The sequence below is a fragment of the Triticum dicoccoides genome, chromosome 5A (genome assembly GCF_002162155.2).
Source record: "Triticum dicoccoides isolate Atlit2015 ecotype Zavitan chromosome 5A, WEW_v2.0, whole genome shotgun sequence".
In the NCBI taxonomy this organism is placed as follows: Eukaryota; Viridiplantae; Streptophyta; class Magnoliopsida; order Poales; family Poaceae; genus Triticum; species Triticum dicoccoides.
The window spans coordinates 490,012,150-490,026,104 of NC_041388.1; the positions used below are offsets into that span (position 1 = coordinate 490,012,150).

The following is a 13,955-nucleotide window of genomic DNA, read 5'->3' on the forward strand; positions in this document are numbered from 1 at the left end:
AGAAAGCAAGTGGCTCCACATGAAAGAGATCAACACGTGCAAAGTGAGAGGCAGATGATTCATTCTTGTATCACCTGAATTGTTGAATTTTATTTATGGCATGTGTTGAATTGTGATTTATTTTGCTTTGTCGAATTGATGCCATATGATGGGCTTGCATGGATATGAGGATTTAGATATGAGCAGTGCGTGCATGGCTTTGCATGAATACGAGGATTTAGATATGAACAGTACATGCTCGGGAACGTTTAGGGGGTCAGATTTTGTCCAGTCCAATTGTAGATGCTCTTAGGAGAGGCACAACAAAAAGTATTCCAAGTCCAGTAAGACAGCATGACACATTTGAAAACAAAGCCTCGTGATTTGCCAATAGTAAAACTCCTGCTAGACAGATCAACCTAGAATTGTCATTCAGTAAACAGAACAAAACTCGCTAATAGAAGAAACATCAGTAACAAAACAGGAACACAGATTTTACAATCCAAACACTTCCTAGTGATCATTTTGTTAAACCAATTGTCGATGCCTTCATGGTTCTACTGTGTTAGGATTTCTGCACGCCCGGTTGTGAGAAAGATCCGTGGTACGTCACAAGAAACCAGCTAGTCGTGAGCTGACAACGCTAGTCATTGCAGAAGCGAGCTGAACCCCTGCTCTTAGCTCTTGAAAGGTGCCTTGATGCTGCCCATGCTCGATCACTCATCTAAGGTGGCCTGTCGCTGGGATAATCTGGTGCTGCGCAATCTCAAGAGGCATTTTTCCATTTTCTTGGTTCTCTCCTGATCCACTCCCATCACAACTGGGTTCCAACAAGCGCACGAGTGAGAGGAAAATCTCCATTCTAGTCACGTCCCTGTTGGCCTGCACAAATGGAACCAAATAAGGAACACCTGTCAAAAGCAGGCACGGAAGGAAGCAACTGACAATTAAATTCATAGGAAGAAAATGTTGCAACTCGTAGAATCCAAGGATGATCTGTACAAGTGCATGGATCCGTGCAATCTGACCCAACCAAGGGATCTTAATAACATTGAACTACTTACCTCAACAGTGAATCGTGCCCAGATTTTATTTTTGCGTGCTTCCATCACACCCCTCAAGATGGTTAGTCCAAGACCTTTGATAAAGTCGGCTATTTCCAGGAAGATTCCTCTGTCATCACAAATCATCTGCAGACATACTGATGTCAACAAATGGGAAGTATGTATATATAACAATATGTGAACTGAGATTAACAGGATGGATACAGAGAACAAACAATAGCAGAATCATTTACCTCCACAAGCATCTGACGAGGCCGGTCAAGATCCTCAACTATGATTGGGCATGTCATAGATTGACTGCCGACGTTGAAGGCCCAAGTTGCACCACCCTCAAAGTAGTCTTTCCAAAGAGGACCATTGTCACCGCTAAGTATCTGTTTGAAGATTATCAAATAGCACAGGAAAAGATTATACAGGGTTTGCAACTATTTTCTCATGGAATAAACTGCAGCGAAAAATAACTGAAATTAGAGTGCGGCGATTCGGTGCCCAGGTGCATCTGCATTGGGGTGCCAACGGTAAATTCAAATAAAATAGCAAAAGAATCGACATTGAAGATGCTCCAATGCGCTATGTGCGTGCAAAAAATTTGTGGTGAAATGGCATTTGAGGAGCTCTCGGAAAAAAAATTGGTCTCAAAGAAACTATGAAAAAGAACACTTCGGAGCCGATTTTTTTCGTGTTTAGAGCTCCTCGAATGTCATTTTGCCCCAAAATTTTGCATGCAGCTAGTGTGTTGGAGCATCTTCGATGCCAAATAATTTCAGATTGTTTTGAACTTTTTACTATTTTTTTGAATTTACTGTTCATCAGGTGCAGATGAGCCTGGGCTCAGACGCGGAATACTAGTGTATACCTTAGATTCATTAGAATCTTTGAGATTGTCAGCATGCTTTGTCACACTCTGCAAGAAAACCATGTGCTTGATGGTCTTTTCCAGTAAAGCATCAATGCTACACTGTTGACAACAAATGACATGAGAATAGCAGTTATTATGCTACAAGTCGTCCATGAGCATTTTAAAGTGAAGTGATATCTAAATAAAAAATAATCACCAAAGGACCATAAAATGCAGAAGTCAAACTAGAGGGTACCTTTGCACCATTAGGTACAAGTTCCCGGAGCTCCTTTATACGATCCTGAATAAGCTGACGGTCTTTTGGCCGGGGCTTAGAACTCTCTCCTGGTCGAGATCTCTTTCGATTTGCCTTGTTTGGTGTATCATGACCTTTGCTGTTTGAGGCTGACACGCTTTCACACTTCATGTTATGTCCACTCTCGATCCAAAGGCGTAACTGAGATTTGTGCATTCCATTGTTTTGGGAAAGACAACCATCCTCGGTCTTCTCTAGGAAACTTGGTTGTTTAACAAAATTTGATACAGCCAACTCATCCTTGACTAGCAAAGGAGGAGCACCAGATGATTCGTGTTGCTTCATCACTTTTGAGCCACAATAAGAGCTGCTAGGCATGTCTGTCAATGAAGTCCTGCAAGAGGCACTGTCACCAGAGATCTGCTTGCCACCAGGATTGACACTGGAGATAACTGCGTCCAATAATTGGTCACTATCAGTTAGTGAGAAGATTCCAGAAAAGGGGAACTCATCGTCCAGTGCACCAAATACTGGAGAGGTATCGAGATAAACTGAGGATTCAAGTGCATCTTTTCCTGAGCTAGCCGGTTTTGCAGTGTTCCAGGTCGAATCGCCATCCACATTGCGGCACAGATGAGGAAATTCAGCACCAAATATATCAAACAAATCATTTCCTGCAGTTGGATCCACAAGAAGTGAGGAAGATCGCTCACTTGAAACGTCTGGGAGCTTCTGCCGATCCATATTCTTCAAACCTTGTATTCTTACAGCAAAACTGGAGTCATTTACTTCTTTAGCCTTTCTGTTTTGGTAAACACGATCCGAAATATCCACTTGATTATCTTGAGAAATGTCTGTTTTAAATTCACTAGAAGTTTGAACTTCGGAGCCAGAGGATGGAGCTGCAACAACATGACATGAGTTTCTTTTGGGACTCCCCATTCTCATAATGAATTGAGCAGATTGGGGGGTTTTATATGAAATAGCCGGTTTGTGCCCTATCATCCCAGAAGTAGAGTTACATCTTTGGTCTAATAGTTGACTTGCTGAGCAGTCATGGAAGTTAGACTTGACTATGCTATTACCTTCAGGGAGAAAATCAAAGTTTCCATGACTGTTTAGAAAATCTAACACCTCACCCCCTCCATGGGATGGAGGCAGGTTCCGGAATGCAAGAGATTTTAGCAGAAGATTTCTGGTATCAGACGCCTCTTCCATGTTTCCCATTCCCAATTGTCCATCATTCATCAACAGTGGATGCTTTTCTGCTGATGTTGAGGTAGAAGAGAGAAAATCTGAGCTAACCACACTGCTTTGTGTGGTGCTTTCAACTCTCCGGTCACAGTAAGGAGTTTGTCGTCTGAACCTCACATCAGGAGCATATAAACTGTGGTCTCTGATAGCTTCACCATTTCTCTGTGCCACCTTAAGCAAGGAAGCTTTTCTCCCTATGTTTACTGATGCACTACTTGACACTGCCGTCGCATCAGGAACATAGCATTGTTCATAAGTCGCTGGAGAACCACTGAAGGCTTTTGAGCAACCATCTGTAGGGTAGACACTCAGAAGACCATGTGAAGAGCGTGACTGGACCTTCTGGCTAGAATCATTTTTAGCTGAAGTAGATGCAACCATACTTGATCGATTGTTTAACTGAGAACACAGCTTCTTATACTGAAGCACATAAGTTGTATTTTCCATAACCTGTCATAAATTAAGCATTTTATGAGCTCTAACATGTTGGAACCACAAAGACAAGCGCTAAGTCCTAGTGCTAATGGTACAACGCCAGAGCAAGTCCTCTTGATGCAGTTCTCAAAATGCTAAATAAGTAAATATATAACAGAGACAATTATATATCATTTTTTCATTCCAGTTCACCGCTCCAATCACAAGAAGCTTTGGTCTTCCTAGAACCTCACCGCAAATATAGTTTATATAAGGATTCGAAGGACAGAATATTTGACCAGTCAACTACATAATATTCACAAATTAGTATCACTGTTCTACCTCATGGCCCATACTTGAAAACAAGAATAAACTTCAAAACATGTTAAGTGGGATATGTATGATGATATGCATTGTCAAAAGCAGGGCATCTTACCACACTAGTAGAGCCTAGCTGTAGTACACCACGTGGTAACACAGGAATTATTGCAATAGTCTGCGGAACAACAGAACAAGTATAAATTATTAAGAGATCAGAAGTTAAAAAGTCAGTAAATAATCTACCATGCAAGGGCGAAATTCTACTAACCTGAATGCCAGCTCTGAACTGATAGTTCATCTCAGCAGCAACCTATCACCACCAGAAGACAACAGCTTATTGTTCCATTATGAAAGGACACATAACAATTGGGGATAACCAAAACAGCCAGAGCAACTGATAAAATCAAATTGCATTGTTATTAAAAGAAAATTAGAAATCATTATGGAAAAAGATCATGGTTAGCTCAAGCCTGTGTGGCAAATCATGTTAAGTTGTTAACGAGAAATTCTACATGATTTCCACTTGTTCAAATACCATTTGTGTGCTTTTGCAACTAGCTTATCCAGTGACCACTTATGCGGCAGAACAATAGATCAAACTCACTACAAGCCAAAATTTCAACACAGAAGGAACAAATATGTGAGGACAAAATAACCCCACAAGGATTGTTGCGATGACATAAATTCCTGGACAGCATGCTATTAATGACACAACAGCAAAAATGAACCAGACAAAACTGAATTAGGGCTATGGGCATGTTTGGTTCATGACTACTTTGCCACAACTAAAATTAGGCAAAATGTGGCGAACAAAATGGCCACCACAAGTGTGGCAAGATTTGGTAAATAAATGAGTCTATGGCATGTGGACCATGTAGTTAGAAAAGTGTGGCAAGCCATAAGTGTGGCACTGAGGGCGTGTTTGGTTCATGACTACTTTGCCACAACTAAACTTAGGCAAACTGTGGCTGCCACAAAAAATGTGGCGAACAAAATGGCCACCACAAGTGTGGCAAGATTTGGCAAATAAATGAGTCTATGGCATGTGGACCATGTAGTTAGAAAAGTGTGGCAAGCCATAAGTGTGGCACTGAACCAAACACATGCCTAAGGTTTTGCGGCACGACTAATGTTAGGTGTGGCAACCTTAGGCTACAAACCAAACATGCCTTATATTTATATCAGTTCACAAGAACGGAGAAGAAGAATTTATACCTCGGATCTGAGCCTGTGATCATTGGCAGTATCATGGATAATCCACTGATGACTCCCAGTAAAAGCAGCATGGCCGATGGTACTGAAAAAACAGAAAATGTAGCATCTATCCATCAATAAAAGAAATCAACCAAGAACATTGTGCTAGCTAGTAACAAACAAATGATGTTCCCGGTTCTTCCTTACCCTTCTCCAACAACATGAACCTGCGATGCCATAACCTTCCTAACTAGGGTGCACACAGTGCCACCTGATTCACAGCCAACCTCAAAAGCCTCAGATCCAGTTGGACAAGATGCGTGGCCACAGTAGCCATCCTCCCACACTAGATGCCTGCACATCACCAAGGGAAAACAGTGCGCGCAAATCATCAAACAAAACCCAAATTCCCAGCGCATCAAGAAGTTTATTCCACATTGCATTTAGCATTCCTCCATGATCCCCACATCGTGTCCCCATTTCTCCCTCCCCCCAAAAAAGCTTGCACGGAATTGCAACAACATCTCGCACATTCACGCTCTTTTAAGCCTCAGGAGCTAACACGAACTTGCACAGACAAGGCGGTAGTAGCTTTTTGGTTCATGTTCCTTGTTGTAAAGGCGTTACTAAATTTGCAAGCATGAGTGAACACCCACACGAGCGTACGGGCGTTCTTTTTCCAGGCACTATCTTTCCCACAAGGAAAGGAGTCCCTTATTAGTAATTGCTGAGGAATATACCCATCCTACGAATCTTCCTCGCGGATGTTTCATTCGTACGAGACAAATCTAGCTGAAATGGAATGTTCAAGAAGACTTTGAACCCAGAAAAATGAAGAAAAGACACTGGTTTTGAGATTTTCCGCAAGATCGAGCGGGGGGAGATTGTGACAAAAAAAGTCCAAGAGAAGGATGGAAGGCTTACACGGGGTCAGCAGCGCCGATGGCCTTCCAGAAGACGGCGTAAGACCACCCGACCTCCTCGCAGAGCCGCCGCAGCGCCTCCCCCACCGCCATCCCCGCAGCCCCACAGCCCAACGGAACCCTAACGAGCAAACCCTAGCTTCTTCGACGGGGGGAGAGGGCGACGAAAAGACGAGCAAGGACGCCGCTGCCTCCCTAGGCGCAGCGAGAGCCGGCGCGCCCGGCCTGCCTCGCGCGGACCCCGCCGTCCCTCTGCTCTGCCGCAACAGGAACGTCAACACTTGCTCCGTTGGCCGCCGGCGCGCGGCAAGCGGACATCAGTGGGGCTCGCCACCAGCCGCGGGCGCTGGTCCCAGCGTCGGTGGGGACCTCGGGACCACGGGGCAGCACCAGAGGCAGAGATGCCCGGCAGGAGAATGGCGCGGGGTCCCCGGAGGAGCGTCGGAGCCGCACGGCGGCGGGCGAGCGAGCAATGCGGTCTTGGATTTGGCTGCTGCTGCTGCTGCTACAGCCGCTGCGCGTCCTCGTCAATCTCTTTCTTCCTTCTCCGCTTTCGCTTTGGGTTCTCACTCTGGTCTGGTCTGGGACTGGGAGTCTTTGGCCTCTTTGGGGTGTGCTTGGCTTGTGTGAGTGTGAGTAAAATTTCGTTCTGGCTTTTTCTTTGTCGCTTTCTTTGGTTGCCCCTCCTTTTCCTTTGGCCTTCGCGGCTCCCGAGGCGGGCATCATTCCCTCCACGAGGGGCAGGATGGGCATTCCCCCAGCTAATCACCCTCGTCCCCTCCTTTTATGTATTTATACCTAGGTTAAATAATGCTCCTCTCCAACACACCATTCTTGAAACAGGGCTTTCGCCTTGCTTTATTATAAAGCAACCACACAAGAGTACATGGCCAAACAATAAGTGATGAAAACCCTCTAACAACGCCGATCCCAAGGACCGAAACACACATGCGCGACCGACAAAGAATACAGGAAGAGCTGATAACACCGTCACCCTACATCCTACAACACCTACACTCCACAACAATGCCCCTAAAAGGGAACACGACGCGAAGCGCCGCCGCCGAGTCCAAAATGGACAGAGATTTTCACCCGGAGCCGGATACGAAGAGGAGCCCCGACGTCTTTAAGAAGAGAACGGGGCGCCCGCAGGCGTCGCCGTTGTCGACGATCAAGCGCAGATCTTTCGCTCAGGCACCCATTCGTGCCCGTGAAATCTTAAGGGTAAGAGCGACGAGATCAAGTCTCCAGGTCCAGATCGGGTCGCCACTACTGCCAGAGACAAAGCACGCCCGAGTTACCCGCCGCAATATCTCTTGCTGCCCACACGATCAAGAAACAAAGCCACAACCGCCACCACGGTGCCTGCCAGAAAGCCAACCATGTGGACCACCACCCAGGGTCGTCGCCCCGGCATTCAAACCCTGAGATCCCGCCACCCGCCCGCTTCACAGAGCACAACCCACGGATGGAACAGCCCGGCATCAGCCACTGAGTCAGGGTCGGCACCACCACCATATGGGGGCCCACGCCTATTCCCCCCCCCCCAATCCCGGTGTACCAGGGGAACATAACCCAGTGACTATCGACAGTCGTCGCAGAGACCCAGCTCAGATGACACCAAGTCCACGGTTCGACGCACTGATCTGCCTGCCGACTCCAACACACCACCATCCGCTAACAACTAATGTTTGATCTAACTATAACCCTATGGTCGTATTCAAAACATATTTACCAGATTAATTGTTTGAAACTACTCCCTCCATTTCATAATATAAGAGTGTTCTTGACATCTTCAAGACAGACCCGTAAACTTCCCGCAACCGTTCCGACGCGGAAGCCATCCAACGCGGTCCTGTATAGGTCCGCGAGGCGGTCCGGACGTGATTTCTACTTGCAAACCAGAGACAAACATGGGGGCTTTGCGGGAGTCCGGACCGATCACAAGCCCGCTTCTGACCACCTTGGCCCACCAAAAACCCTCCTCCCTCTCCCGCGTGCGTCCTCGCCCGGCGCCAATTGACCGCATTCATGCCGCTCTAGAGTGCGACGCTCAACATTGAAGACGGCTCAGGGCAGACGCGACCTCTCATTGTCACCACCATTGAAGCGACACGTTGGTCGAGGGCGCCGCCCGTGAAGCGCGTGCAGTGTCTGCGTCTGTTCAATGCCGGAGACACGTGACTAGACGGGACAGGACGGATATCTACCATGCCCGATCAATGTTCCTGTCTGTCCGTATGCCGACATTAACGAGACTCGTTGGCCGAGAAACCCAGCCCGGCGTCGCGCATTGACGCACCGGACGTCTCGCCTCACCGGAACCCGCTATTTAAAGGCGGCCACACCCGGCTAAATCCACACCATAACACAAGCCCCTCCCCATCCTCCTCCTTTGCACTGCATCTGCCATGACTACACGCGACGAAGCTCTGTGGGAGAGCCTTTCCACGGAGATGAAGCATGTCGTGGCTGCCCTCGCCGCCGCCTGGCAGAGCCACGGTGCCAGGCGAATCGAGGCCGGCTTGCCGGCCAGCTCGACCGAGGTCTCTGACGACGAGGACGAGACCATAATGGAGACGTGCTCCGACGACACCGCCCGGCTCCCGCGCCTTCTGCACGTTGGCTTCACAATGGAGTAGGCGCACTACAACGCCGCCATGGCAGAGGTGCAGCCTGCGCCGGCGCCTTTGTCGGCGTTCCGGCAGGCGCATGATGAAAAATGGTACAACATGTTCCTCTTGGAGTAGCACCGGCTGGCAGACTGACAAATCTACAGTGAGCAAGCGAGTGAGGAGGCCGTGATGAACCCCAACTCCGTCGTGGAGCAGCGTGCCATCTACGCTTCCGTCTGTGCTCAAGTCGCCGCTCGCCAGGAAGCGGCCGCCACGGAGGTTCAGTTGCAGGAGATCACGAAAGAGAACAACGCTAGTTGCGCCTCCTATGCGCCAACGGCGAACCATTAGGCGGCCCAGTGGGACGATGACAGCACTGGCGCCGCCATTTCCACCGTGGACCTCACATCCACCGGTGACGGACAGGTCACGGACTCCTTCAAAGATGAGTAGGCCACGAGAGGCGGTAGGGCCTGGTGTCCCATGTGGGGCGGTCCGTCTCCCATGTTCTACTCTTCCTCATCGGAGACCGCACCTTCACTTCATCGGTATTATCGCCGGTGCTCATGGAGACGGTGGATGGAAGACGACACGGGCTTGGATGCCGGGCCCCACCGCCGTAGGATAGGTTTATGGTCGGGCCTTTTTTTGTTCTACATGTTCGAAATGTAATGAAATCTGTCATGTTTGTTTGAAATCCGGCCTTGTTTGCATGAATTTCATCCGATTTGTTGAAAAAGAGTTTGCAATGTATGCAGCTAGCGTTGGATGGCGGCCTCTCACATCTGTGTCCGTGAACTGATCACCTCCCGTCTGCGGACGGATGCGGAAGAAAATTTACGGTTTGCCATTAGAGATGCCCTAACAATACTAACTTCCATACAAAAAACAACAACAAAAAAGTACTTCCTTGTTAAGAAAAACAATAAACTGACTTATAGACACTATGGAGGATTTTCTTTAACACGATACAACCGCAGATGATCACATACACACATACACTCCTTTCTATGAACATACTCATGCATATTCTATCCTCTTTTTTTTTGAACCTGAAATCGTAGAACAACACATCCTTATGAGCACATCCAAGATAATAAGCCAACACACCATTTTAAGATTGACAAAATTACTATAGACACCTTATAGTTCACGGGATTCTTTTCCCACTAAACGAACATTACCGAAAAGTCTGAAATAAATCCAAAAAAGTTAAGCATCAATGTTATTGTGTACAATCCGAGCAAAAAAATACAAAGTTGAGAAACTGCGCCAACTATGATCGTCGACCAAAATACCAAACAGTGGGTTCGATCTAACTGATAACAGATTAGTTAATGTGTACGTACCTCTGCACAACTTGACAGTTCATATAAAACTGCAAGCACCATCCTGTGCCACAAGCTTCAAGCAATGTATGATTAATTAGCCTATCTTTTGGATTAAAAAAAGATAGAAATAATTATATATCTTCTTCTCTTTCTACCAAAAAAACTAATCAGTTTGAGAAGCTTTCGTCAGATTGTACCATGTAGCATTCATTTTAAATTGAAAAGCTTCACATAACATAACTACTCGTCAGAATCCTATGAAAGAAGACAAACCGGATAGCTTATAGTATTATCCAATGAATGACCTGTCATGTACCAAAAACAACCACACTTTTGTACCCTGAAACTCTATCTTAGTGCTATGACAAAGACGGTTATGCCCCTCACCGTTTGAGAGTAATTACAAATATGTCAATATGAGGCATTCAAAAGGTGAGCATTGAGTGCAATTATGTGGTCGTGTATGCTTTTGAGGGGTGGTGGGGTAATTTTTAAATTAACATATACATAGTATATTATATATTTTAACAGTAAGAGTACGAAAAGACATATGCTAATGGACAACACTAAATGTCCTTAGACACGTCTGCGAACAGCTTGGCGGACAAAGGTCATTCAACCGTAGTTACCAAATAAAACAGACACCAATTTTCAATTCATTTTCGGATCAATTTTTACATACCCAAATAACCCTGAAAACAACTTTTAAAAAATTACCCTAGAAAAAATGTAATTCTCCCCACTGTAGGTGAGGTAGACAGGCCCACGCGGGACTGTCTGGCCCGGTCGACGTTGACATCCAGCGCGACTAGGCAGAGGTGACGACAGATGCCCTTTTGGCATCATCGTTGTGCTACTCGGGAGCCTCGTCGTCCTTGTCCTCCCGCCCCTCGAAGAGCCGGTTGTGCTCTGCCTTGTCGATGCGGAGCTGCCAATGCTCGCGGCGGCGATGAGAATGGAGGCGAGCACGGCCCGGTTGACGTCGATCGTCGGGTCCGCCCCAACCTTGATCGTGAAGGTAGCTTCGGACACGCGCTCCATCTCCAGCTGGTCCTCAGCCAGTCGATGCTCTCCAGGAGCTGGAAGTTGTAGTGCTACCCCGTCTGCAACAATCTGAATGCGGATACCTACAACTCCTTCACTTGGGCTCACCTCGTCCTCCATCTCTTCCATGGCCATGGGGGCGCCCTCCTCCTCATCCTCCTTCGAGTTCTCCGAAGAGCTCAGAGATTGGCATGCACCAATGTGGGACTGGCCCCAGCCTCGACGTCATGGACCTTCACCATGATCTAGGTGCAGCACACCGACGTGAGCCTCCTTTACCTCATACCAAAGGACCGGGTCATCGCGACGGTGGACGACATACGAGGGTGCGAAGGTGGTAGGATGGTGGCTCAAACATTGAGAGAAGGGCTCAGAGGGGTTGAGTTTTGGGATGTTACTGTCTGGTTTAAATAGTCGGGGCAGGCGGACCGGAGGGTTGAATGTGGGCCAGAGAAACAAACAGACCAAAATTGCATCTCACGGTCTTAGGGCATCTCCAACATGGACCCCCTAAGACAGACATAGTATTTGTGCGCGGATGGGTCCACCAGACGGTGATACGGGAGACGACCATCCAATGCTTGGCGTAAATGTCCGCTCGCAATACAAACAATTTTGGATGGAATTCATTTAAGTTCAGACATAATTTACATAAACCGGACGATATTTCAAATGTTCAACTAATAAAACCTAAAAAAACTAAACTAGCTTGTAGCGGACGGTGACCTCGTACGCGTAGTCGGGCTGGCCGGTGGCACCTCCATCGCCGTCCTCGTCGTGGAGTGGTCCTTCCAGCAGCGGAAGGGCGCGGGGGCGCGATAGCCCTGCTCGGTCGTTGCCTAGTGCTCACGGAGGAGCCGTTCCCATGCGTCGTGTGGAGGGCCGCCGCGGGCGACGCGAATCCTAGTCGTGGAGCCTTGCCCTTGCCCCGTCGGCGGCGGCGACGACATCGGTCTTGCTGATAGACCACTCCTTGTCGATACTAATGTCCTCCCCGTCGAGGCGTAGTCACCCGTGCAACATCCTCCATGACGGTCAGCGATCGGTCGCGGGCCTAGGCCTCCACGAGATCGCGGTCCACGCGGATCCAGGTTGGCGCCTCATCGGTTTTGGCGAAGGCGGAGTGGTGGCCAGCGTTGCGGCGGTCGTACCATGCCTACTGCCTTGTCACGCGCTCCTCGTCGAAGACGACGACTCTAGAGCCCGAGGGACCGCTAACGGCACCTCGAAGGTAGTGGAGGATGCGGCCCCACACCTTTGTGATCGCAAGTGACAACTCTTTCCGACGGCGCTACCGTGGTGGCGCGACGGCAAAGTAGGCATGTCAATGCAGGCGTGCCAGGTGTGGGGGCGACATTGGCTCGTCCTTGACCCGACGTTTGATCTAGATGTCGTGGTTGGGCAGGGGCGACACAGGCTCATCCTTGACGCGGCGTCCGATCTGGACGCCGCAGTTGCGCTGGGGCGACGTCGGCTCGTCCTTGACCCGCTGGAGGGGGGACACCGACTCGCGCTTCACATGGTGTAGCGGCGGGGACGGTGGCTCCTCCTTGATGCTGCGAGCGATGGTGGTGACATGCCCATGTGACAGAGCGAAAGCTCCATCATTATCTCAATCTGACAGACGGATTCTCCATCCGTCACAACGGCCTCTGCTATGGCGGCGTCTGGTCCTCCTCGTCACCAGAGGAGATGACGATCTCCTCCTTGCCGTAGGAGCTAGGCGCCGTGGATGTCGAGGGGCGCAGAGAGCGAGGGCGGCGACTCCAAGAACCACCGGACGAAGAACTTCCACCGCCTCCGCCTGCTGGCACGAGAACAAGGACTTCGGCATCGCCGCTGGGATCGGAGAGGAGGAAGTGCTTGGAGACGGTGACTCAGAGGAGGGGGGATAGTGCTCGAGGAGATGGAGTGTGGCTTTCTGCGTCGCCGGCACACGACTTAAATAGCCGCGGCCAGACCAGGCAAAAGGGAGGTCAGCCTGCTTCAATGTAGCGCAGTGGCCGGAGTTGGTTTCTTGGGACACAGTGTCTGCATTGAAGTGGTGACGCCTGAGAGGTCACGTCCGCCAGTGCCACCCACCTGTTCGCTCAAATCATAGGCATCAATGCTGGCCGTTGCGTGCTCTGGATCAGCATAAATGCGGCGCGACAAACGGCGCGGGCATTCGATGAAAAGTGCGGGAGAGGCGCGAGGTTTTTTTTATGGGTCAGGGCAGTCAGACGCGGGCGTGGTAGAGGTCCGGGCACCCGCAAAGCCCTCCCAACTTTGTCTCCGGTTTGCGAAAAAAACATATCCAAACCGGCAAACGAACTAACACAGAACCATGTTGGTTGGCACAGCACCTTCGAACCGTGCGGTTTGGACGTATGTGAACAAGTTGAGGGTCAGCGTTGAGATGGCCTTATGCTTTATGCTTTAGTTCTTGACCGGGCCCACACGTGTGAACTTTTGTGTTTACTTGAGCTTCCGTCCAAGTTTGTTGCTACCCCATTTTGGTGAGCCAAAAGCAACAGGACATAGCATGACTAACTAATTCCAAATGAACAAAACAAATAGTAATTCAAACCGCTTCTTTTCAGAATATTAAAGGAATATTATCTCATCTTTGCATCGACTGATATAGACAATTATAAATAGAATATACTCGCTCCCTCTCATTATAATATAAGACGTTTTTGACACTGAAAAAGAAAATCCCTCTTAATGACAGAGGGAGTAT

At 48.6% G+C, this 13,955-nt stretch overlaps 1 protein-coding gene across 1 annotated transcript; it reads right to left on the minus strand.

Annotated features, from left to right (window-relative positions):
- Positions 1–341: 341 nt before the first annotated feature.
- Positions 342–6,868, minus strand: LOC119302383 (transcription factor LHW-like). The gene is made up of 10 exons (XM_037579415.1): positions 6,245–6,868; positions 5,528–5,674; positions 5,342–5,423; positions 4,395–4,436; positions 4,242–4,301; positions 2,138–3,841; positions 1,900–2,001; positions 1,277–1,417; positions 1,044–1,169; positions 342–861 (listed from the first exon to the last, which is right to left on the minus strand). The coding sequence occupies exons 1-10, from the start codon at positions 6,334–6,336 to the stop codon at positions 700–702; spliced, it is 2,658 nt and encodes an 885-aa protein (XP_037435312.1). The 5' UTR covers positions 6,337–6,868; the 3' UTR covers positions 342–699.
- Positions 6,869–13,955: the final 7,087 nt, after the last annotated feature.